Below are 25,260 nucleotides of genomic sequence, written 5' to 3' on the forward strand. Positions count from 1 at the left end.
GCTGGAAGGGGGGTGAGGCTGGATTTGGAGGGGTGGCTGACGGGGCAGTGGTGTACGACGGGGGCAGTAGTGGCTGGTGGCCGACGGAGGTGGTGGTGGGGCACTGGGGTGGTGTTACGACGGGGGTGGTGCTGGCCGACGGGGCGGTGTTGGCTGACGGGGTGGTGGTGGCTGGTATTGACGGAGGTGGCGGTGGCTGACGGGGTGGTGGGTGGCTGAAGGTGGTGTTGGCTGACGGGGTGGTAGTGGCTGACGGGGTGGTGGTGGCTGACGGGGTGGTGGTGGCTGACGGGGTGGTGTTGGCTCACGGGGTGCTGGTAGCCGACGGGGAGTCGTGGTGGCTGACGGGGTTGGTGGTGGCTGACGGGATTGGTGGGAAGGACGGGGTGGTGGTGGCTGACGGGGTGGTGGCTGACGGGTGGTGATGGCTGACTGGGGTAGTGGTGGCTGACGGGGGTGGTGGCGGCAGACGGGGTACTGGTGGCTGACGGGAGTGGTGGTGGCTGACGGGGGTGTTGGTGGCTGACAGGGGTGGTGGTGGGCTGGACGGGGATGGTGGTGGCTGACGGGGGTGGTGATGGCTGACGGGAGTGGTGGTGGCTGACAGGGGTGGTGGTGGCTGACGGGGGTGGTGGTGGCTGACGGGAGTGGTGGTACTTTGATAATATTTCTTAAGAATATCAATCTGTGTGAGGCTGAGACACCGGCAACACAACAGGTCCGTTCTCCAAGATAAGGTTACCGTATAGGTGGCATAAGGCGCATGTCCGGCTCTCCCTCACGGTGGTGTAATGAACGCCTCCAGTGTGTGTAAATAGAGTGTGACGCATTGCCTGGGTCTTAGTCGGTGTGTAGCAGTGAAGTGGTGAGCTTCCCACACTCCAGCTGCTGTAGGTGAGTGGTGGTGAATGTAGTAGTAGTAGAAACAGTGGTAGTGAATGTAGCAGTACTGGTGGTTGTGGTGGTGGTTGTTTTTGTATCAATGAGCAAAAATTATGATTAACAAAGCTTTAATTCTTATGGTGATTGTGCACTATAAGTGAATCCTTAAGTATTATTATTATTATTATTATTATTATTATTATTATTATTATTATTATTATTATTATTATTATTATTATTATTATTATTATTCCTGAATTTGTAGCTTGTGTTACCAAGTTCAAGGAGTCACCAGACTGCTACCAAGGTAGATCAGAGTGACCACAGTGTTACCAAATAGGAGAGATGGCTCAGCCCCTGAGGAAAGTACTTGAGGACCCGGACGTGGTGCGTGGACTCCAGGAGAACCCCGGCACCTACAGGTAACGGGGTGGACCTGGGGTGTAAACCAACGTCCCTCGAGATGGAAGGTGAACGCTGTATCCACTCACCCACTGTGCACCGTCTATAATAATCCTATTACCATTATCATTTATATCATAGCATTTTTATCATTCTTATGACATGCTGCACAGATTACCATTATCATTGTCAATATCATAGTCATTGAATCTATGGTTATTATTTTAATCATTATTACGTCACACTCACAGATTTAAGAATGGAGCCTTCTTGGAGGTGTCAGCGGTACACTGGCCTCCCCATATAGTGGTGGAGGAGGCTGTGGGCGGAGGGGGAGAGCTCACTGTGGGCGGACCCATGGCAGATCTCCTCACTACCCTCGCCGACTCCCTTAACTTTACGTAAGTTATACTTATTTTAACACTATTCATTCTTGTCATGCTCAGTATAACATAGGTCTCTCTCTCTCTCTCTCTCTCTCTCTCTCTCTCTCTCTCTCTCTCTCTCTCTCTTAATAGAAACATACACAAGATGATAATAATGGTCATCTACTCACAGGTACAAGATTGTACAACCAGGAGACCGGGCATGGGGTGCCAAGCTGCCCAATGGTACTTGGTCTGGTATGGTCGGGCAGGTGAGCAGACAGGTAAGTGTTGGTGGTAGTACTTCCTAAGCTACACAATTGAACTTGAAATTCGCAATATCTGTATTTATGAATGCACCTTCATTATTTTTCCTTCACTTAAGAAAAACTGGACACTGAGACACAAACAACAATAACATTGTCTTCCCCCACAGGAGGTGGACATCGCTCTGGGACCTTTTGGAATCTCCGAAGCCAGATTTAAGGTTGTCGATTATACTAGCTCGTTTTATTACGACGACCGTAGTATACTGGCCATGAAGGGTCTGCCTGAGGTGGACCCCTGGGGGTTCCTGTACCCCTTTACGCCCCTGGTGTGGGCGGCGCTGGTGGCGGCGCTCCTGGTGGCCTGTCTGGCGGTGGTGGTCCTGGGCAGCAGACCCAAGACCTGGACTCACCTGTCATGGGTCTCACAGCTCCTCTTCCTACATTTCCGAATTGTCCTGCTTCAGGGTATTTTGTGCCATATTGTAATTAATGTAAAATGTTTTCTTGTTCAATATAGTCAGGTTATAGCGATATGATCATATTTCTTTCCCAGTAATGCTTTAAATCCTTAAATGTTATTTATATAACATATATTTCGCTATCTTAACGCAGCCATACTCTACTTAAATGGAGTTAAATCAGTGTGTTAGCGAAGGACAGATTTTATTCATTAATAGTTTGTATTAACTCTATGACCGTCCCTATACAGTCTACAGATGAGCTCCACATTTCAAGAAGATAATTGGTATACGGAAACTGTCGCTCAGTCTTTAGTATCCCAGGAACACATGACAGCTTCACCCGTCCCAGTGTCTTGGTCAATGTAGCGCCTCTTATACTGAACTTAAATAGGATGATATAACTTTCTATTTCATTACAATAATTTTATTCATTTGAACATTTGTCGGTTGTGTTTAAATCTTCCTGAGTACTTTAATTCTTGCTTCAAAATGTTCCGAAGACGTTAAATTTTATTACGAAAACTGTTTAACACAAATGAAAAATGTATCAGGGCTCGGTTCGACACTACCTACACGTCATTTGCATGGCTTAGTGTTGCAATATTAACTGTTTTCTTGCTAAATCTGGAGGTTTTTCTTTCAGTCTAGTGGATCTAGCGGCCACTGGGAATCTTAATACATTTGTTATAGCGGTTTTCTAGCGGGATGGCAGGGCATATCGGATGACTGTCGGTCATTTCTATTCACTCCTGGCTCTTCCATTCCCTCCCCCTGCCACACCTCTCCCGTTCCCCGTGACTCGGTCTGTTTGCTGCCCTGCTGGAAATCGGGTTTACTTTAAGTGATTAATGAATAATTAACGTTAATTGGGACAATTATTGGTTAACAGCAAAATGCCTAATACTCAGTATTCACAGAAGTTCCGAAAGGAGTGGCTACACTATCTAACGCTAGAAAACTGGTTGACTGAACAGAAAAAAGGAGGGAGGCGAGAGTATGCCACAGTGTAAATTCTTTCAGTTAGTAGTACTCGGTACTTTTAGCATACAAATTATGCGACCTGAAAGCTCATGCTAAATAAAAAGTATAAAGAATGTAAAAAAATTTTACCAGACAACCGACACTGCTATTTCAAGCTGTTAGAAAAACAAGTGAAACACAGGTGGCTAAAGGGTGAACGGCAGTGTTGATTGCAGAACATGCGTCAGTTGTAATGTAAAAAAAATTTTCACTGATAGTAAGATTGCATTTATGATACAAATTCGAAGATCAAAATGTAGTGGAGTAATTAAAAACATCATGTACCCTCATTATTTTCATGTCAGGCCTAACCATTGCTATTGGAGACAAACTGTACAGTTTACTGATAGAGGAGTCAACAGCTGTTAGTGTTTACAAATATCTTGGTATAGCAGTAGTTTACTCTGGCGAAATGAAGGTAAAAATAGTTTCTAATTGGCAGGTTAGTTGTGCGTAATGATATGCGTATGTCATTTATTTCTACAGTGTCCTTATAAAAAAAAATTTCTAATTTATTAATATTTCCATTTAGGTGATGTATGTAGGATTACCTGTTCTCTCTCTTTCGAATACTTGTGTTATTATTTTTTATGTAACCTATTTATAAAGAAATAATTCAAAGCAAATATATTTTTGGGGTTGATGTATAGGACTAACCCGCGGAGAAGTTTGTTTTATTACTGTTTTTTTATCTTACATTATTTTCATGGGTGAGTTCTGATATCATAATCATTTATTGTGGAAATTTTTCCTTTCATAGATAATTAGGCGCCTAGACGCGTACTAATTTGTTTTGCGGGCCGCAATAAGTCCTCGCTTAGCTGAGGCGCTTTTACCGCGCCCGGGGCAGTTGTTTTTCGGCATGTCGTGTGAAGGTTGTCGCCTGACTTACATGTACGTAATTTGCGAATTTAGGAATAAAAACAACGCGAGCCTTAAATTGTTCAAAGACCACGGCATTGTTCCTTTAAATAGAGACTGTCCACACCGCGGGAATTCCTTTGCTTACAGACTGTAAAGAAATTTATTCATTACTTCCTCAACGCCGTGGCTGGACGTTTCCCGCCATCAAAATAAATCACTCCACCGCCGGGGCTGCATAGTGAGGATGCGGCCGTATCATCTCACATCCAGAAAATACCTCAAATTTCACCATATCATAGTAAGTTCACGCAAGAAAATTAGGTAAAGTTAGGTAGGTTTGCATGGTTAGGTTGATAAGGTCTGTTTTTCATACCCACAAAAGTTATGTAAAGTTTATTTGAAAAATATGCAAATTTTAACATATTTCCACAAACTACAACAATGTCCACTATAATAAAACAATAAAAATCCGGCGTTTTTATTATTGTTTTCAATCAATTTCGCTCGCGTTTTAGTCCTATATAATTACCATTTGTTCTAGCAACATAAAAAAAATCAGAGGGTTTGGTCCTCAGTCAAACGTTTTAGGGGAACTAGTCTGGCAGGAACTTACATTTCCATTCATGTCATTACTGTCGCCTTATATTACAGCTCTACAAGTACCACGGTTACAGGACACACGTATATTAGGTTCCTCACCCACAACACACATCTCTTATATTACGAGTATCTGTTTGAATGTTTCCAGATCTGTCGATGAAGACAAGCAGTGGGCGGGAGAGGCTGGTGGTGGGCGGGTGGATGGTGGTGGCTATGATGTTGATGTGGAGTTACAGTGGTACTCTCATCTCCCTCCTGGCGGTGCGTCACGTGCCTCAGCCCCTACAATCTATCAGAGACGCCGTCCAAGACTCCAGCGTCACCGTCATCATGACTCCCAACACCGTCGTCACAGACATCATATCAGTGAGTGCCTGCCAAGTACCTGGTAGAGCCCAGCCATGAATTTGAAATTTACTATGTACATCGGCTAGTTTATTGTGCACCATATAGTCATCCTGTGAGCGGTAGCACAAAAGGATTACAAAGTAGAGGTCACAAGTGGTGTGTCTAACAAACCCCAGTGGTCAGGATATTATATCATTGACTGTTACAGAGTATTATATATACATTGTTTGTTTAGTTCTGTACATAGAGGGTGACTTTTTAAAAACTGCGTGAGTACAGCAGTGTGAGGCAGTATCTGGCCGTACACTGTTATTCACATCTGTGTATAATTCTGAAGGCTGTATTTTGCATTTTTGTTCGGGCCTTTTAATATCTTTACCGCCACGAAGGCCCAGGGCTGGTGCGTGGTCCATCAAAGATCTATTGAATAGCCTGGGTACTTTGTTTTAACAATTCTAATATTAGCACCATAATGTAGGTTGTACGCCGCTACACTTCTAAAACGTTTAAGTCTGTCATTGGCGGGTCAGCTGTTGTATGGCAGGTAAGGTACAGTTACTCATAAAAGTTCCTGGGGGTCCGTGTGTGTGTGCGCCAGTCCAGTCCCCACCTCTTTCTGGACGGCGAGTCTGTGTATAGCGATGTGACAACGCGCGCACACACACACAAGGCAGAACTGTGTCTTTTATGTAATCAGGTCAGACAGGATTATGTTTGTCAATCAGTTAGCCATAATCAGGTTACACATTCAGTGTTCTATGATAAGATATGAAGGTTAGAGCCCCTTTGATTTCTAAGCAGTAATTAAGCAGCAGAGACGACGGTAATGCAGGTCGAGGTGCATTCCAATCCGTTCGAAAACTTGCTTCGTATCCACATGAATAATATTGTTAACCGTTAAGAGTTCAACTCAGGCAGTATCTACCATTAACGGAGTATAATTTATCTTCTTCATATATTCCTCTATATATCCAACACAAACCCATTCTGAATAATAGGTAATAAAACATTCGAAGTAGACGAAGACTCGAAACAATGAGCAGTGAAGCGGTTGGCCAACGTCGTAATGGAACAGTCCCGAGTCTAAGGCAACAGTCTACTGGAGCAAACACACCGAGCCATTTATAGAGAGTAATCGGTCGAATTAAAAGAACGGAACTGTGAAAGTTTCGTATGCTTAACATATATAACATAACATTGTCATCTTTATTAATATAAGAATTTTACCTCAATTAGTATAGCAGAGCGGCAGCTAAACACTTCACCCCTCTCGTCTAGTCTCCACCTGGCAAGACCTCCTCTTTACCCCCTCCTCCTCCACTCCCGCTCTATGGTATTGCTTCGTCTTCACATATCGAAGCGTCTTATGGTTCAGGTAACAGAGGACTGTGGTCATATTGCCCACGACAATTTTAACCTTCATATGCTGTAACACAAATGGAAATGTGTAAACATTATATGACATAAACCAATATTTGCGTGGACAAATATTCCTGTCAAAAAAAGGTCTTAATTGAACACAGTTACAACAGTTTCACCATTTATGTTCGTGTGTGCATTGTCCCGTGCCCAGAGACCTGTCGTCCAGAAAAGGGTGAAGATGGGATTCACCCACACACACGGAGACCCCCACGAACTTTTATGAGTGACTGTACAAGGGACGGAAACACCAAGATATTTAAAAGAAGAAACATAGACAATAGTGTTGTTACCTATCTTAAACAAGGCGGGTACACATTTACCATTACCACCTTCATTGTTGAACACTTTAGGTTCTTGCAGACTGCGTGTACGTGGTTCAGGGTGGCTTGCATTTCACGATGAGATTTAGTATGTACAAGAATATCAGCATATCTGAATATGATACTGCTGGGAACTGCCTGGAAGTGACTTTGATAATGCATTCATAAGAACAGTGAACAAAGTTGTAAAAAATCTCGTCTACTGAAGTAAATGAGCTTAATAATAAGAAGACCTCTTACTAAATATTCGCAGAAAATTAAATCCGGTGATCTGAAGGACCTGAATGACCTGAAGTACGTAGGCCGTGTGCTGTACCAGCTGGCCAAGGACAACCCCCACTCCATGAACACACACGTGCGTCACCAGCGTCACGTCATCATCGGCCCCACCCTCTCGGCCGACCTCCTCATCGCTAACCTCTTCGCCAAAACAGGTACTTCGATACACATGTTCCAGTTTCACAGAATATACTCTTCTCTCTGTATACTAGAGCACCAGCTTATCTGTGATCTTGCCTAAACTGATTCAGAGAGCTGTGGTGTCTTTTGGAATCTGTTACTCTCTCTCCTCCTCTGAAATGCCTATCTTTTTTCAGAGACCTGTTCCCTTCATGGGATGTAACTCTGCCTTCTGGAGTTTGTGGTAAAATCGTGTGTGAAACGATGAGTCTAAATCAGTAATCCAGTGCTGACTCCCGTCTTCCCTTCACACCAAAACACTTGCCCATTGATCTGTTTCTCACTCTTCCATCGTAGTTTAATGTTCAATTTGTTCATAATATTTTATTATTACTTTAGTGATCCATCCCAGATCTATTAGTTGCTCACTCAACCATATACTATTTGAACACCACAAAATAAGATCTTCCTCTGCGGTGTGTTGATCTCTACACTTCTCAGCTGTTCTCTTCCCTGTGTCTCTCTTACATACACCCACAACCACATTAGTGTAAACAGTTGACTAGTAACATTCTTCTAGTCATCTTCATTTCAGCAAAGACAACAATAAGATGAAGATTACTTTGTTCATGTGTTTGCTTCTGTATTTGTCTTCTCCATGATGCTCCATTAGCAGAAAATAGGATTAGATGAAGATTAGACACCCCAGCTAATCTCACCTAATAATGAAACACTCTAATGCTAACTTAATCTAACCATACTTAACCTAACCTAACCCTTCATGTTGTTATTAGTGGTTAATCATCAGCTAAAATAAACTGGGGTGTCTTTATGTTATCCGAAAAAGATCTTTATAAATTATTATCAATAAATGGCTGTGGGTTTTAGTTATAACAACACTGATATTTGCTGGTTGTTGCAGGAAAGTGTGACTTCTACAAGGCCCGTCAGACATTTTTCACCACCCACCACTGCATGATCGGCCAGAAAGGGAACCCGATCGTACCAGCCATGAGCCACAGGTGAGCAACACACGACCTTGTTTATAAAATCCTCAACCATCATCTGGTCCTGCCTCTGAGCCCTGCATGTTGTTAGGTTAGGTTACCTTTAGGTTTGGTTAGGTCACCTTTAGGTTAGGTTAAGTTACCTTTAAGGTGTGGTTACGTTAGCTTTGTTAGGTTAAATTAAGCGAGCATTAGGCTGGTTTATATTACGATGAAATAACGTAGTCAGCTCTTAATATGTACTGAGCAGGTAATTCATAAATATTCCACTTGTGATAACTGTCTTTCTCATTGCTTATATAGTTGTTTACTTCTTTATACAGGGTTCATAAAGTATCTGGTCCAACTTAAAATTTAATAACCATAAACACATTATATATACAGCTAAGGATTTTATTAGAATTAATGAACAACTCATAAGGTTTTATTTTTCTCAGACTTCCACATGTGTACTGTGTTCTCTCTGTGATATTTGTTGAGGTCATTATGTTTAAAATTGGGTCAGCTAACATACAGACACCCTGTATAGTGATTGTTTTCTGTAGGTTACGAGGACTGGTGGAGTCTGGGGTGTACGAACACTGGCTGTTTAATAGTATTCCCTTCATGACCAGCTGTCGCCTCTCACCCTCCAAGATCACAGTCAAGGAGGCTCTCACACTCAAGAGCCTCTGGGTGAGTACCTACCTTGTCCTCACTCACTCACTCATTGAAATTTGTCATGGACATACACATGTATCCCTAAAATATCACTAAGGTAAAATTTTCGAGTGTTTAGCCCCAGTGGTCGGCCTCAACTCACAAAGGTGAAGCTTCCTTATTACAAACTCAAAGCGCTTTTCCCGTTTATTTACTTTACACGGCCACAGTTCTTAAGACAGAGCTCACATTTAGTTTGCTTATTTTTGCAAGTGTACTTAATTTTGTCTAAGGACGGACGTGGGCTATGAGATGCCTTGTTAACACTAGGACTAGGGGTTGGCCCCTGGGGGCCTACGGTCATTAATAGTAGTGTGTGTGTGTGTGTGTGTGTGTGTGTGTGTGTGTGTGTGTGTGTGTGTGTTTTCTCCCCTCCTACATCTTAACATAAAAGGGTAAAACTTACTATGGTTACGTAACTGAAGGTAGGTGTAATTGGGAGAGGAAGAAGCGGAGCCTGATGGAATTGTTTTGCTTATGCTAACTTTACGTCGTGAGAAGGAAATCCGGCCAGCCCCGGGTACTCCAGCTAGTAGTGATAATAAAGCACTAACACGTGTACTTCCTGCAGGGTACAGTGGTGCTACTGGCAGCTGGTCTTCTTCTCGCCTTCGCCTCCTTCTGCCTTGAACTCTTTCTCGCCAACTACGTTTTTGTGTAATTTTCATCAAAAGTGCCTAGTGAGCGAGAGGTCATGAACGGTACCTTGGAAAACAGTAGCTAATGAACCGAGCCTCGCGAACGGTGGCTGGTGAACAGCGTGCAATGTCAAATGTATTCATTAAACTGGTATTGATTGCTACAATTATTATTATCATTATTATTATTATTATTATTATTATTGTTATTATTATTATTATTATTTATAATTATTATTATTATTATTATTATTATTATTATTATTATTATTATTATTATTATTATTATTATTATTATTATTATTATTATTATTATTATTATCATTATTATTATTATTATTATTATTATTATTATTATTATTATTATTATTATTATTATTATTATTATTATTATTATTATTATTATTATCAGTATTATTATTATTATTATTATTATTATTATCAGTATCATTATTATTATTATTATTATTATTATTATTATTATTATTTAGAGATTTTCTTTATCACAGTAATTTTAACACTTTCATTATGGGAGCCCCACCTTTAATACGTAATTTGACTAACGCCAAACAATTTCTTCAGCACAGAGGGTGTCCAGTACACAAGGGGTTAACTGTCCCTCGTGTACATCTGTTGACACTAGTAAACTAAACTTAACACCTACTTTTTCTGATGAAACTTTCACTGTAATGTTAGCCTAACATAATGTCTCTAGTCTGTCTAATAATAAAAATATGCTATTTTTCGTTGTCTTGTCTAACCTAACCTAACCATCCTTAACCATTCTCACATAAGTCAAATATAATTTTCCTTCTCTAATTAACCTAACCTAAGCCACCCACACACCTGGTACTGTGATACTCAGGTGAGGTCCTCCTTCACCTACATTATGTATTGGATCACCTTCCAGACGACTCCCCTAGATGCTGTTAATACTTTACTCGGGAAACATTTCACTGATGTTGTTAGAACATAAGAACATAAGAACATAAGAAAGTGGGACACTGCAGGAGGCCGACTGGCCCATACAGGGCAGATCCCTTTCACACCCATCCCAGCACTTCCATGTGCCTATCCAACTTCGTCTTGAAGCTCCCTAGCGTCCCCGATCCTACTATAGCACTCGGTAGCCTATTCCACATATCCACAACTCTATTACCAAACCAGTGCTTGCCTATATCCTTTCTGAATCGGAATTTATCTAATTTAAAGCCATTTGTTCTAGTTATTTCGTTATTACTGAGCTTCAGAACATCTTCCATTTTACCCTTGTTAATCCCACTTACCCACTTGTACACCTCTATCATATCTCCCCTAACTCTACGCCTCTCTAATGAATGCAAGCCCAAGCTTTTCAGTCTTTCCTCATATGGAAGGTTTCTAATATTATGGATCATTTTTGTCATTCTTCTTTGTACTCTCTCCAGAGAATCTATGTCCATTCTATAATAAGGACACCAGAACTGAACCGCATAATCCATGTGTGGCCTCACTAATACTAGGTAAAGTTTCAAGATAACGTCAGCAGTTCTGTTACTCACAGATCTAGATATGAACCCAAGAATCCTGTTTGCCTTGTTGCGAACGCTAATACATTGTTTTCTAGGTTTCAAGTCGTTGCTAACAAATACACCTAGATCTTTTTCACAAACTGAGTTTTCTATTTCCGTGTTACCTAGTTTATACTTAACGTTTGTATTCGTCTTCCCTATCTGTAGTACCTTGCATTTATCAGTATTAAAATTCATTTGCCAGTCTACTGTCCACTCATGTAAGGTATCTAGATCTCTTTGAAGGTGTTCAAAGTCACTGTCTGAATTTATCACTCTCCCCATTTTGGTATCATCTGCAAATTTACTAATCCTACTAGTTATACCTAAATCAAGATCATTAATGAATATAACAAACAGCAGAGGGCCTAATACAGATCCCTGGGGAACTCCGCTTTTGACCGCACCCCAGTCTGACTTTAATCCATTTATGCTGACTCTTTGTTTCCTACCAGTTAACCATGACCTAATCCATTTTAATACTGATCCACCTATTCCATGTGCTTCTACCTTCCTTATCAATCTCTCATGAGGGACTCTATCGAATGCTTTACTGAAATCTAAATAAATTATATCATATGACTTATCATTATCTACCGCTTCATATATTTCTGAGCTAAGCAAATTTGTGAGACAAGAACGTCCCTGGGTGAACCCGTGCTGAGAAGAATGAATTAAGTTGAATGTTTCAAGGTGGCTTCTGATTTTTGTAGCAATAATTGACTCTAGCAACTTGCCTATGATTGACGTGAGACTAATGGGACGGTAATTTGATGCTATTGATTTATCACCCTTTTTGAAAATCGGAACTACATTTGCAAGTTTCCAAGCTTCTGGCACTAGGCCCGATTCTAATGACTTATTAAATAAAACTGCTATTGGATTACTCAACTCATCTCTACATTCTTTTAATATTCTAGCATATACCTCGTCAGGACCAGGCGATTTATGAGGCTTCAGTTTGTTAATTACTTTAAGCACATCGTTACTAGTAATATTGATATTCATCAACATATTTTCTATACTGTCGTTATATACCTTATGAACTTCTGGAAACTGTGTTAAAATAATTGTAGCACAGTTAAGATTTTGCTAAAGGGAAAATATTATGTTAACTTTTTATTGTGATCATATAAATGTAAGTTTCGGATAGAATTGTATTTAACAACTGCCAAACTGTAGGAGGTGACCCCCGTGCCAGGCGACCTCGCTGGTCAGGAGTCTCTCAGCCGGGTCTCTTCACCAAGTTGTCTTGTTTCATCGCACTGGGTCTGTTGACTCTAAGTTATAATGTATTGTTTAAATCCCACATAAGTTTACGTTTTATGGAACTGGAGTCTAAATATTGGGCTCTAACTATACTGAAGTAACTTTACCTATCTTGTTAACAACTCAAAATTTATAATAAAATCATCACATCTAAAATTTTGCCATAAGAATAGGCTTAGATTTGTTTTGTTTTTCGTTATATTTACCAAATAACATCTGGCATTAAGATTATTTTCGGTCAGGTGGTTTTATATTATTATCAGCTGGGATAAGAGAGGCATATCTCACCTTGATGACATCTGTTTGTGGTATAACAAAAGTCAAAGTCAAAATATAACACCTCTGTATATGAACAGTACTCCTCCCGTACACTATATGACGGACCTGACCTTCAGTGTTGAAGTATCGGTTATTGCTGACCAAGTTCTATAAACTAGACAAACAAAAACCTCTACCATCTCTGTAATCCAAGGGAACCCTCTGGTATAAACTCCACTACCGAATCCCCAGATTCTGAACCCCTAACCTCTTATACAGGAAATAATAAATTAAGAACAATATCAAGGGGTCCTACACAGGCCACTGGGGCTCTATTCGTTGGCATCGCCACCTCTAGTGGGTGGCCAATGGGCAAATAAGGTAAAAAATAATGAAACCTGAAACTGTATTTGTTCTGATAATTTATACTTCGAAATTCAGTACTTATATCATCCACCTATATTTGTCGTGAAAATAAACAAGCATAATTCTAAGTAATTTAAATATCACTGATACAGAAGAATCAGTATTCACTGTCAAAGAGAATGGGAATTTCTACAACAACACTGTGGTGCGAGTTAAGTCCTGGTTTTCAGCATTATTTTTAGAGTATTTTTGCACAAAGGAAGTCGGTCGCTTAGGTGGAGAGGTATAAGTATTCCTGGACTGGTTCGAAACTGTTGGACTGTTATGAAGTTTTGAAGTTTTGTAATTAACAGTATTTAACAGATAAATACACCACTCCTGGCCGGGAAGGTGAGGCATGCCCTCGGGCCAAGGCCAATATAGAGAGGTCGGCCGGAAAGCAGTCTAGTTTTCGCTCGTTGTGCAGTGACGTCACGTGAACTATAGCTGGCTGGCCCACTCCATCTCTCCCTCCACTAGTCTGTCTATCTTTACAGTATGATCATCATAACCCCGTTTCCTATATCCTGGTATTGGGAGGTTTAGCTCGGAAAGAAGGAGAAAGATGTAGCTATAGTAGGAGAGGCTGTCTAAAAGGGTGTTATAAAGGGTCTGGCCACTTTCGTCCCTTCATTGTGGAGGGAAGGACAGCTGCCATTATTTGAATATTCTAACTAATTTCCTGAAATTCATCCGCTTATTTCAGTGCAATTTATCTGTGCACTTGAGTTCATAACTGCCTCTTCTGAAATGTTTCCGTATCATTGCTACGAAAATCAGAAGCCACCTTGAAACATTCAACTTAATTCATTCTTCTCAGCACGGGTTCACCCAGGGACGTTCTTGTCTCACAAATTTGCTTAGCTTTTTCTCAGAATTATATGAAGCGGTAGATAATGATAAGTCATATGATATAATTTATTTAGATTTCAGTAAAGCATTCGATAGAGTCCCTCATGAGAGATTGATAAGGAAGGTAGAAGCACTTGGAATAGGTGGATCATTATTAAAATGGATTAGGTCATGGTTAACTGGTAGGAAACAAAGAGTCAGCATAAATGGATTTAAGTCAGACTGGGGTGCGGTCAAAAGCGGAGTTCCCCAGGGATCTGTATTAAGCCCTCTGCTGTTTGTTATATTCATTAATGATCTTGATTTAGGTATAACTAGTAGGATTAGTAAATTTGCAGATGATACCAAAATGGGGAGAGTGATAAATTCAGACAGTGACTTTGAACACCTTCAAAGAGATCTAGATACCTTACATGAGTGTTCAGTAGACTGGCAAATGAATTTTAATACTGATAAATGCAAGGTACTACAGATAGGGAAGACGAATACAAATGTTAAGTATAAACTAGGTAACACGGAAAGAGAAAACTCAGATTGTGAAAAAGATCTAGGTGTATTTGTTAGCAACGACTTGAAACCTAGAAAACAGTGTATTAGCGTTCGCAACAAGGCAAACAGGATTCTTGGGTTCATATCTAGGAGTGTGAGTAACAGAACTGCTGATGTTATCTTGAAACTTTACCTAGCATTAGTGAGGCCACACATGGATTATGCGGTTCAATTCTGGTGTCCTTATTATAGAATGGAGATAGATTCTTTGGAGAGAGTACAAAGAAGAATGACGAAAATGATCCATAATATTAGAAACCTTCCATATGAAGAAAGACTGAAAAACTTAGGCTTGCATTCATTAGAGAGGCGTAGAGTTAGGGGAGATATGATAGAGGTGTTCAAGTGGGTAAGTGGGATTAACAAGGGTAAAATGGAAGATGTTCTGAAGCTCAGTAATAACGAAATAACTAGAACAAATGGCTTTAAATTAGATAAATTCCGTTTCAGAAAGGATATAGGCAAGCACTGGTTTGGTAATAGAGTTGTGGATATGTGGAATAGGCTACCGAGTGCTATAGTAGGATCGGGGACGCTAGGGAGCTTCAAGACGAAGTTGAATAGGCACATGGAAGTGCTGGGATGGGTGTGAAAGGGATCTGCCCTGTATGGGCCAGTCGGCCTCCTGCAGTATCCCACTTTCTTATGTTCTTATGTTCATTGTTTATGCTTCTAGAAGGGGAATAAATATATCACTATCCTCTAACTATCGCCCAATCAGTCTAACATCAATAGTAGGCAAATTACTGGAAGCAATCTTTTCAAACTCTATTCGAAATCACCTGGAGAAGTACAGATTGATCAATGATTCCCAGCATGGCTTCACAAGCGGACGTTCTTGTCTAACTAATCTATTAACATTCTTTTCATCAGTTTTCGAATCGGTGGACGAGGGGCACAATTATGATGTGGTATATCTCGACTTTAGTAAAGCCTTCGACAGAGTCCCCCACGAAAGACTAATTAGAAAGGTAGAAGCTCATGGCATCAAAGGTAACATCCTTAAATGGATTAGGGCGTGGTTACAGGACAGGAAACAGCGAGTGAGCATTAACGGCACTAAGTCCCATTGGAGCAACGTCACAAGTGGAGTTCCCCAAGGCTCAGCACTTGGACCATTATTATTTATTTTAAACATAAACGAAATGGATATCGGCATAGACAGCAACATAAGTAAATTTGCTGATGACACTAAAATAGGACGTGTTATTAAATCTGACGAGGACTCAGCAAAACTACAGGAAGATCTAAACAAATTTTTCGAATGGTCTGAAAAATGGCAGATGAAATTCAACGTGGACAAATGTAAAGTACTCAGTATAGGAGATGTAAACAGGGAAACCAGATACCAGATGAACAACGATGCCGTAGAGAAATCCGACTGCGAGATAGATTTAGGAGTAATGATAAGTAGGAACCTTAAGCCAAGTAAACAATGTGTTTTTGCTCGTAACAAGGCAAATAAAGTACTTGGGTTCATACAAAGGAGTGTTAGTTACAAGACTAGCGAGGTCATCCTGAAACTATATCTTGCTCTTGTGAGACCACACCTGGATTACGCAGTTCAGTTCTGATCACCGTATTACAGAATGGATATAGAATCATTGGAAAGAATTCAGAGGAGAATGACAAGACTAATCCAGGGCATTAGGAACCTTGAGTATAGAGACAGGTTAAAGCACCTTAATTTGCACTCCCTCGAGAGACGTAGAGTGAGGGGCGACCTGATAGAGGTGTATAAGTGGAAGTCAGGGCTAAACAAAGGGGACATTACAAAGGTACTCAAACTATCCAACCAGGAGCGAACTCGTAACAATGGTTTTAAATTAGACAAATTTAGATTTAGGCGTGAAATAGGTAAACACTGGTTTGGAAACAGAGTAGTGGATGAGTGGAACAAGTTACCAAATATCATCATTAACTCGAATACGCTGAATAGCTTCAAACATAGGGTGGTCAATAGGCCCGCTGCAGTTTCCTCCATTCTTATGTTTTTATGTTTGTGTAAGACCAATATTTCTTGACAAACAGTCAAAATTATCTTTAGTTGTGTTAGATTTCTCAGAAATTAGTGAAACGTCTTTTTCCGGGAGTAACTTCTTGAGCCTGAACTTAAAATTGACAGCATTTGGATGGTCGTAGGTTCCATGTATCTGTCTTATGCACCCAAACAAATGCTCCAGACAATCTTGATTTAGTTTTCTAGTTAGAATGAATTCAGGATTTAAAGACTTCTGGAGCATTTTGTACAACCTTATAAATGATAGAGATGATAATTTTACCCCTTTCTGAAACTTGTGGTTTTTTACTCTCATTGTTGTCACCACTTCAATAATTCTATGCAGAATATTTACTTGGTCACATAAATTAATTCCAAATACTTTAAGTGATTGTTTTTCACCAAACTTATGAGAAGAATCAATAATGTCAAACCATTCGTCCACCAGATTTATGAAGTCAGAAGTTTCCTTCCAATTTCTACTCTCCAGTAGTCCTCTTTCTCCAAGATATTTCAGTAAGCTAGAGCATGTTTTGACAACAATTGGACTGCATATTTAACCCGTTGTCATTCTGGCCCCATACATTTAAATGTATTTCACTTAGTTTGTATGCTAAACCATACTCTGTCTTACTTGCTGTCACCATTTTCCGAATAGAGGAATCAGTTATAAAGCTTCCATCTTTTTGGTAAAATCCTGAATAGAGAAAATTATTCCTAATTAATTTAATCAAATGTGGCCTGGGTAGGACTGGGGTCAACTTGTCAAGTAAAAGTAGACGCAGGCAGAGTGGTTCATCTGACGTCATCACTCCAGCCCGCCTCGGACCTCACCTGCGCGCCTCGGGCTAACTAAGGAAAATCCCTAGTTAGCTGACGTCATTCTGGCGTAATGGTCAGTGTTGCCATTACAGAGTCATGTGGTCCCTGGCGCCTCGATTGAACAAAAATCCCCACCATGGATATGCCAAAAGATACGCTGAATCTGGTGGCGACCTTCCATACAGAGTTAAATGACTTTGTCAAAAGTTTATGCATATTATTAAGAACATAAGAATGGAGGAAACTGCAGCGGGCCTATTGACCCATACTGGGCAGTCCTGTTTACACCCAACTCCTATCGCTCATACTGTATATCCATCCAACCTATGTTTGAAGCTATCCAGCGTATTCCAGTTAATGATGAAGAAAATGGTAACTTGTTCCACTCATCACTACTCTATTTCTAAGCCAATGTTTACATATCTCGCGCCTAAATCTAAATTTATCTAATTTAAACTCATTGTTATTAGTTCGCTTCTGGTTGGATAGTTTGAGTACCTTTGTTTTATCACTTTGTTTAGCCCTGACTTCCATTTATACACTTAGATCCAATCGTCCATCACTCTACGTCTCTCGAAAGAGTGCAAATTGAGATGATTTAAACCTGTCTCAGTACTCAAGGTTCCTAATGCCCGAGATAAGTCTTGTCATTCTCCTCCGAATTCTTTCTAAGGATTCTATATCCATTCTGTAGTACGGTGACCAGAACTGAACCGTGTAATCCAAATAAGATCTCACAAACGCAATATAAAGATTTAGGATAACCTCGCTACTCTTGTAACTAACACAAAATTTGTATAAGCCCAAGTACTTTGTTAGCCTTGTTTCGAGCAAGTACACATTATTGTCTTGGTTTAAGATTTCGGCTTATCGTTACTCTTAAGTCTTCTCACAGTCGGATTTCTCTATAACAACGTTGTTCATCTGATATCTGGTTTCTCTATTTACATCTCCTGGGCTAAGTACTTTACATTTGTCCACATTAAATTTCATCTGCCATTTTTCAGATCATTCGAAGTTTTTTTAGATCTTCCTTTTGTGGAGTCCTCGACAAATTTAATTATACTCCCTGTATTAGTCTTCAGCAAATTTACGCCTATATCTATGTCGTTTATGCATATATTAAATAGTAATGGAGAACTCCACTAGTGACGTGACCCCAATCGGATTTAGTGCCGTTAATGCTAACTCGCTGTTTCCTATCCTGTAACCACTCTCTCATCCATTTTAGAATATCTCCTCAAATTCCACGAGCTACCACTTTTCGTATTAGTCTTTCGTGGGGAACTCTGTCGAAGGTTTTGCTAAAATCGAGATATACCACATCATAATTGTGTTCATCATCCACTGATTCGAAAACAGTTGAAAAGAATGTTAATAGATTAGTTAGACATGAACGCCCACTTGAAATTATTGCTTCCAGCAACTTGACTACAATTGATGTTAAACTAATTGGATGGTAGTTTGAGTATAGTGATAGTGATCTCTCTCCCTTCTTGAAAACCGTTATCACATTTGCTATCCTCCAGGATTCTGGGACTACACCCGTTTTTAAGGACATGTTAAACAAATTAATACTCTGGCAAATATCTCATCGGGACCTGATGACTTATTAGGCTTCAGCTTGTCTTTTTGCTTAACAACATCTTTAATAGTCACTACTATCTCGCTTAATCTATTTTCTTGACTATCTTCACTATCGTTGTATATAGTCGATGCCTCGGGTATTATGTTTAAATTTTAGGTGGTGAAAACTGTTGAAAATTATCTGTTCAGATTATTGCTCAATTCTCCGTCGTTATCCGTTAGCTCGCCGGTATTTGACTGTATTGGTCCAATCTTGTCTCGTGTTTTAGTTTGATACATTTGGAAGAATCCCTTTAGGTTTGACTTCGCCTCCCTTGTTACCTTCAGTTCATTATTTCTCTTTGCTTTTCTTATCTCGGTCTTAACCCTACTGGCCAACACCTTATAATAATCTCGGAGGTAAACTTCACCACGATTTATTCTTCTACCTATAGCCTTCCTTTGTCCAATAAATTATTTAAATAATTATTTATCCATTTAGGGTCATTGGTATTTGATCTGAGTTTTCTGTATGATATATTCTGCCTTTGTGTATTAAGTAACTCATTATTTAAATTGTTGTGGAACTCGTCAACCTTAGATCTCGTGATCAGGTTATCCTCAACCGTCATATTTTGTAACATTATCGTTGTCAGGTCACCAGGTAAAGTGAGGTGTGAAGTCACCTCACGTGAAGTCATGTAATTCACCCCCAAACATCATATCCCTTCCCTCAGCTGCCTTTTCAACTTATCAAAGTTTGCCCTTCTGAAATCTGGGAATTTAATGGAATTTTCCTTGTACTGACATTAAGTACTACATTAAATCTCACTTCTTTGCAATCGCTGTTAGCTATCTCGTTCCCTACCTCGACATTACTCATGAGGTTAAGCTATATGTTGACTTAGGAGACAGTCCTGAACTGTTTCAAGAAAATCCTCTGATTCTGAGTTACCTGTAAGGTCGGTCCAGTCTATTTGAAAGTGAAAGTCGTCTACTATACAGTACCTACATGGCTATGTCTGGAGGCCCTGCGCATTTCATCCCAATAAGTCGCTCATTAACTCCATCGAGATTAGGAGGTCTATATATTACTGTACTCCTCTGATTAATTTTCCTTACCATAGATTAATTATGACCAAGTTGTTTCTGTATTCATTTCAGTTTTCATTCCCCTATATATATTACACACTTCAGATTATCCCTGACATAGATTGCTACTCCCCCTCCTTTCCTAATCTGCCGATCTGTATGGAATAATTTGTAACCTTTAATTTGGTATTCGACAGGTAACTCACGTGAGTCTAGGTTTATCCATGTTTCAGTGAATGCTATTATATCGATTTTTTCGGTACATACCAACGTCCTGATTTCATCCATTTTATTTCTTATACTTCTACTGTTTGCGTAGTAGACATTTAAGTTAGTCATGATCTGAGTCCTCTCTTTGACGCATTTAGGTTTTAACTTCCTGCTTAATTTAGCTTTGACATCATTCCTAACACCATTTCTCTGTAACCTTTCACTTTGTTTACCCACGCCCACTGCAGTCTCCTCAACCCCTGTGTTCATATGTTCTCCTAGCAGTTTAAAGACTTCGGCATCTTTTGAACTGCCCTCTCAAGAGAGCCAGCCAGGGTTGCCACCCCATCCCTAGCATAAAGGTCCCTTCTGCTGTAAAATTTGTCCCAGTTGTCAATGAATGGGACTGATATTGACTTGCAATATCTGCCAAGATGGCCGTTGACACCAACTGCTCTTGACAACCATAAGCTTATGAATGGGTGTTTAAACCATTTTGTCTTTGGTATAACCTTATTTATCATTTTGTAAAGCACTTTTTCTGTGGTTTAAACTCAACTAACTGTCTTTTAACCACTTTGTAAGAAGTCTATGTTTATTATACGGTATATAAACCACTTTATAGTTGGTTTAAGATATTTAAATGGTTTGTAAACCACTTTTTGATGGTTTAAGTTCATTTATGAGTCTCAATACCATTTTGGTAGTGTTTTAAGCTCATTAACCTGTCGTCTAAACCATTTTTCGCATGTTTGAAATTTATTAATTGACGTTTAAACATTCGCTTCAGTAAATTGTGATAATTAATCGATTTTTAAACCACTTTGTTGCCCTCTAAACTTTTTCAGTGGTTTAGGGTCATATATTGGCCTCTAAAACACCTTTTCTGAGATTTAGACTTATTATACAGCCTCTAAACCGCTTAGTTGGGGTTTAAGTTTATTACTCGCCGCCATGAAAGACACTTTGTCGTTGGTTTATGCTTATTAATCGGCATGTATGCCACTTTGTTTGTAATTTAAGCTGGCTTAAGCTTATTAATCTATATCTAAACCACTTTCTCGATAGTTTAATTAGCTGCATTATATCTACGACTCTCAACATGGGTTTACAAAGGGAAAATCTTGTCTAACAAATCTGCTAACGTTTTTTAGGAAAGTCTTCGAGGTAGTAGATAATGACGAAAATTACGATGTTATTTACTTAGACTCTCACCGCACATGGGTTTACAAAGGGAAAATCTTGTCTAACAAATCTGCTAACGTTTTTTAGGAAAGTCTTCGAGGTAGTAGATAATGACGAAAATTACGATGTTATTTACTTAGACTTTAGCAAAGCATTTGACAGAGTACCGCATCAGAGGCTTCTGAGAAAAATTAAGGCTCATGGTATCGAGGAGAAAGTTTTAAATTGGATAAAATCATGGCTCACCGATAGAACGCAGAGGGTCAGCGTAGATGGTGTTAAATCTGAGTGGGGCCGTGTAACCAGTGGGGTTCCCCCAGGGGTCAGTACTAGGCCCACTCTTGTTCATAATCTACATAAACGATTTAGATACTGGGATCAGCAGTGACATAAGCAAGTTTGCGGATGACACCAAAATAGGGCGGCAGATTAATTCAGGGCAGGATGCAAATGCATTACAGGAGGATCTAAATAAACTGCAGGGGTGGTCTGAAAAATGGCAAATGAAATTCAACACCAGCAAGTGCAGCGTACTTAATATTGGAAGAACAAATACTTATCATGTATACAGCCTTAACAACATCAACCTAGAGAAGTCGACTTGTGAAAGAGACCTAGGGGTACTTGTAAGCCCGGACCTACGGCCTAGAAAACAGTGCATTAATGTTCGAAATAAGGCAAACAGAGTATTGGGTTTTATATCTAGAAGTGTATGTAACAAGAGTGCAGAGGTCTTATTGCAACTATATCTTGCGCTAGTTAGGCCGCACCTCGATTATGCGGTTCAGTTCTGGTGCCCCTATTATAGAATGGATATAAATTCACTAGAGTCGGTGCAGCGAAGAATGACAAAAATGATTCCGGGACTTAGAAACCTTCCATATCAGGATAGGTTAAAGAAACTTAACTTGCATTCCCTAGAAAGACGAAGAGTGCGGGGAGATATGATAGAAGTATTTAAGTGGGTGAAAGGAATCAATAAAGGGGATATAGATAAAGTTCTTATAATATCCGAGCAGGATAGGACTCGGAGCAACGGATTCAAATTGGATAAGTTTAGGTTTAGGAGGGAGATAGGAAGAAACTGGTTCACAAATAGGATGGTGGACGAGTGGAACAAGCTTAGCAACTTTGTAGTAAGTGCGGGAACTCTGGAAAGTTTCAAAAGGAGGCTAGATAGATTCATGGATGATAGAGAGTGGTAGTAACTCTCGACAGGAGCTGCCATGCACAGGCCAACCGGCCTATTGCAGACTCCTTATTTTCTTATGTTCTTCTTATGTACTGCCAAATGAGTTTGTTTATACTAGACATACGTATAATGGGCTATTTTGTAAACAATGTTACCTATAGCTACATATTGCCAACTGGCTGTTTGTTTATATTATACTGTAAATACCTTTAGTAGACTATACTGTAAAGAATAACATTAGTAGGAAAAAATGACAAACGTTGCTTGTTGGACGGCATGTCAACAAGTGTGTACAGGGGCTTTTGTCATGACGGTTGAAGGACGGCGGATGTATGAATGTGGGTCACAGTGTGAGTGGAGGCGGGTGAGTGATGGTGGGTGTATGACTGTCGGTGAGTGACGGTGGATGTATGAGGGCGTATGAGTGATGGTGGGTGAGTGACGGTAGGTGTGTGACGTCACGCCACTCGCAACTACGGGGTTTCATTTATTACTGACCTTCAGAACAATGACGCCCCCTCCTCCCCTGAGAATTATGAATGAATCTTTTTCGGTAAGATCCATTAATCCCTTGAGTACAACCACTTAACCCCTTGAGTACAACCACTTAACCCCTTGAGTACAACCAATTAATCCTTTGAGTACAACTAGCTAACCCCTTGACCAAAACCAATTAACCCCTTGAGTACAACCACTTAACCCCTTGAGCACAACCAATTAACCCTTTGAGTACAACTAACTAACCCCTTGACCAAAACCAATTAACCCCTTGAGCACAACCAATTAACCCCTGAGTACAACCAATTAACCCCTTGAGTACAACCACTTAACCCCTTGAGCACAACCAATTAACACTTTGAGTACAACTAACTAACCCCTTGAGCATAACCAATTAACCCCTTGAGCACAACCAATTAACCCATGAGTACAACCAATTAACCCCTTCAGTACAACCACTTAACCCATGAGTACAACCAATTAACCCCTTCAGTACAACCAATTAACCCCTTGAGTACAGCCAATTAACCCCTTGAGTACAACCAATTAACCCCTTGAATACAACCACTTAACCCCTTGAGCACAACCACTTAACCCCTTCAGTACAACCAATTAACCCCTTCAGTACAACCAATTAACCCCTTCAGTACAACCAATTAACCCCTTCAGTACAACCAATTAACCCCTTCATTACAACCAATTAACCCCTTCAGTACAACCAATTAACCCATGAGTACAACCAATTAACCCCTTCAGTACAACCAATTAACCCCTTCAGTACAACCAATTAACCCCTTCAGTACAACCAATTAACCCCTTCAGTACAACCAATTAACCCCTTCAGTACAACCAATTAACCCCTTAACATAAGAACATAAGAAAATAAGGAGTCTGCAATAGGCCGGTTGGCCTGTGCATGGCAGCTCCTGTCGAGAGTTACTACCACTCTCTATCATCCATGAATCTATCTAGCCTCCTTTTGAAACTTTCCAGAGTTCCCGCACTTACTACAAAGTTGCTAAGCTTGTTCCACCCCTCCACCACCCTATTTGTGAACCAGTTTCTTCCTATCTCCCTCCTAAACCTAAACTTATCCAACTTGAATCCGTTGCTCCGAGTCCTATCCTGCTCGGATATTGTAAGAACTTTATCTATATCCCCTTTATTGATTCCTTTCACCCACTTAAATACTTCTATCATATCTCCCCGCACTCTTCGTCTTTCTAGGGAATGCAAGTTAAGTTTCTTTAGCCTATCCTGATATGGAAGGTTTCTAAGTCCCGGAATCATTTTTGTCATTCTTCGCTGCACCGACTCTAGTGAATTTATATCCATTCTATAATAGGGGCACCAGAACTGAACCGCATAATCGAGGTGTGGCCTGACTAGCGCAAGATATAGTTGCAATAAGACCTCTGCACTCTTGTTACTTACACTTCTAGATATAAAACCCAATACTCTGTTTGCCTTATTTCGAACATTAACGCACTGTTTTCTAGGCCGTAGGTCCGGGCTTACAAGTACCCCTAGGTCTCTTTCACAAGTCGACTTCTCTAGGTTGATGTTGTTAAGGCTGTATACATTATAAGTATTTGTTCTTCCAATATTAAGTACGCTGCACTTGCTGGTGTTGAATTTCATTTGCCATTTTTCAGACCACCCTTGCAGTTTATTTAGATCCTCTTGTAATGCATTTGCATCCTGCCCTGAATTAATTTGCCGCCCTATTTTGGTGTCATCCGCAAACTTGCTTATGTCACTGCTGATCCCAGTATCTAGATCGTTTATGTAGATTATGAACAAGATTGGGCCTAGTACTGACCCCTGGGGAACCCCACTGGTTACACGGCCCCACTCAGATTTAACACCATCTACGCTGACCCTCTACGTTCTATCGGTGAGCCATGATTTTATCCAATTTAAAACTTTCCCCTCGATACCATGAGCCTTAATTTTTCTCAGAAGCCTCTGATGCGGTACTCTGTCAAATGCTTTGCTAAAGTCTAAGTAAATAACATCGTAATTTTCGTCATTATCTACTACCTCGAAGACTTTCCTAAAAAACGTTAGCAGATTTGTTAGACAAGATTCTCCCTTTGTAAACCCATGTTGAGAGT

General features: G+C 40.1%; 1 protein-coding gene across 1 annotated transcript; it reads left to right on the forward strand.

Annotated features, from left to right (window-relative positions):
* The first annotated feature begins 790 nt into the window (after positions 1-790).
* LOC121876246 (probable glutamate receptor) lies at positions 791-9,857 on the forward strand. Its single transcript, XM_042381262.1, has 10 exons — positions 791-894; positions 1,148-1,304; positions 1,536-1,685; positions 1,843-1,933; positions 2,086-2,383; positions 5,012-5,229; positions 7,207-7,387; positions 8,275-8,374; positions 8,905-9,034; positions 9,630-9,857. The coding sequence occupies exons 2-10, from the start codon at positions 1,228-1,230 to the stop codon at positions 9,717-9,719; spliced, it is 1,335 nt and encodes a 444-aa protein (XP_042237196.1). The 5' UTR covers positions 791-894; positions 1,148-1,227; the 3' UTR covers positions 9,720-9,857.
* The last annotated feature ends 15,403 nt before the right edge of the window (positions 9,858-25,260 follow it).

This window comes from Homarus americanus, unplaced genomic scaffold (assembly GCF_018991925.1).
Source record: "Homarus americanus isolate GMGI-L3 unplaced genomic scaffold, GMGI_Hamer_2.0 scaffold34921, whole genome shotgun sequence".
In the NCBI taxonomy this organism is placed as follows: domain Eukaryota; kingdom Metazoa; phylum Arthropoda; class Malacostraca; order Decapoda; family Nephropidae; genus Homarus; species Homarus americanus.

Bases quoted from the DNA above. Each gene is read 5' to 3' on its own strand.
- LOC121876246 (XM_042381262.1), top strand. From the start codon at position 1,228: ATGGCTCAGCCCCTGAGGAAAGTACTTGAGGACCCGGACGTGGTGCGT. The intron at 1,305-1,535 runs GTAACGGGGTGG...TCACACTCACAG, and splicing joins GAGAACCCCGGCACCTACAG to ATTTAAGAATGGAGCCTTCT. The intron at 1,686-1,842 runs GTAAGTTATACT...ATCTACTCACAG, and splicing joins GCCGACTCCCTTAACTTTAC to GTACAAGATTGTACAACCAG.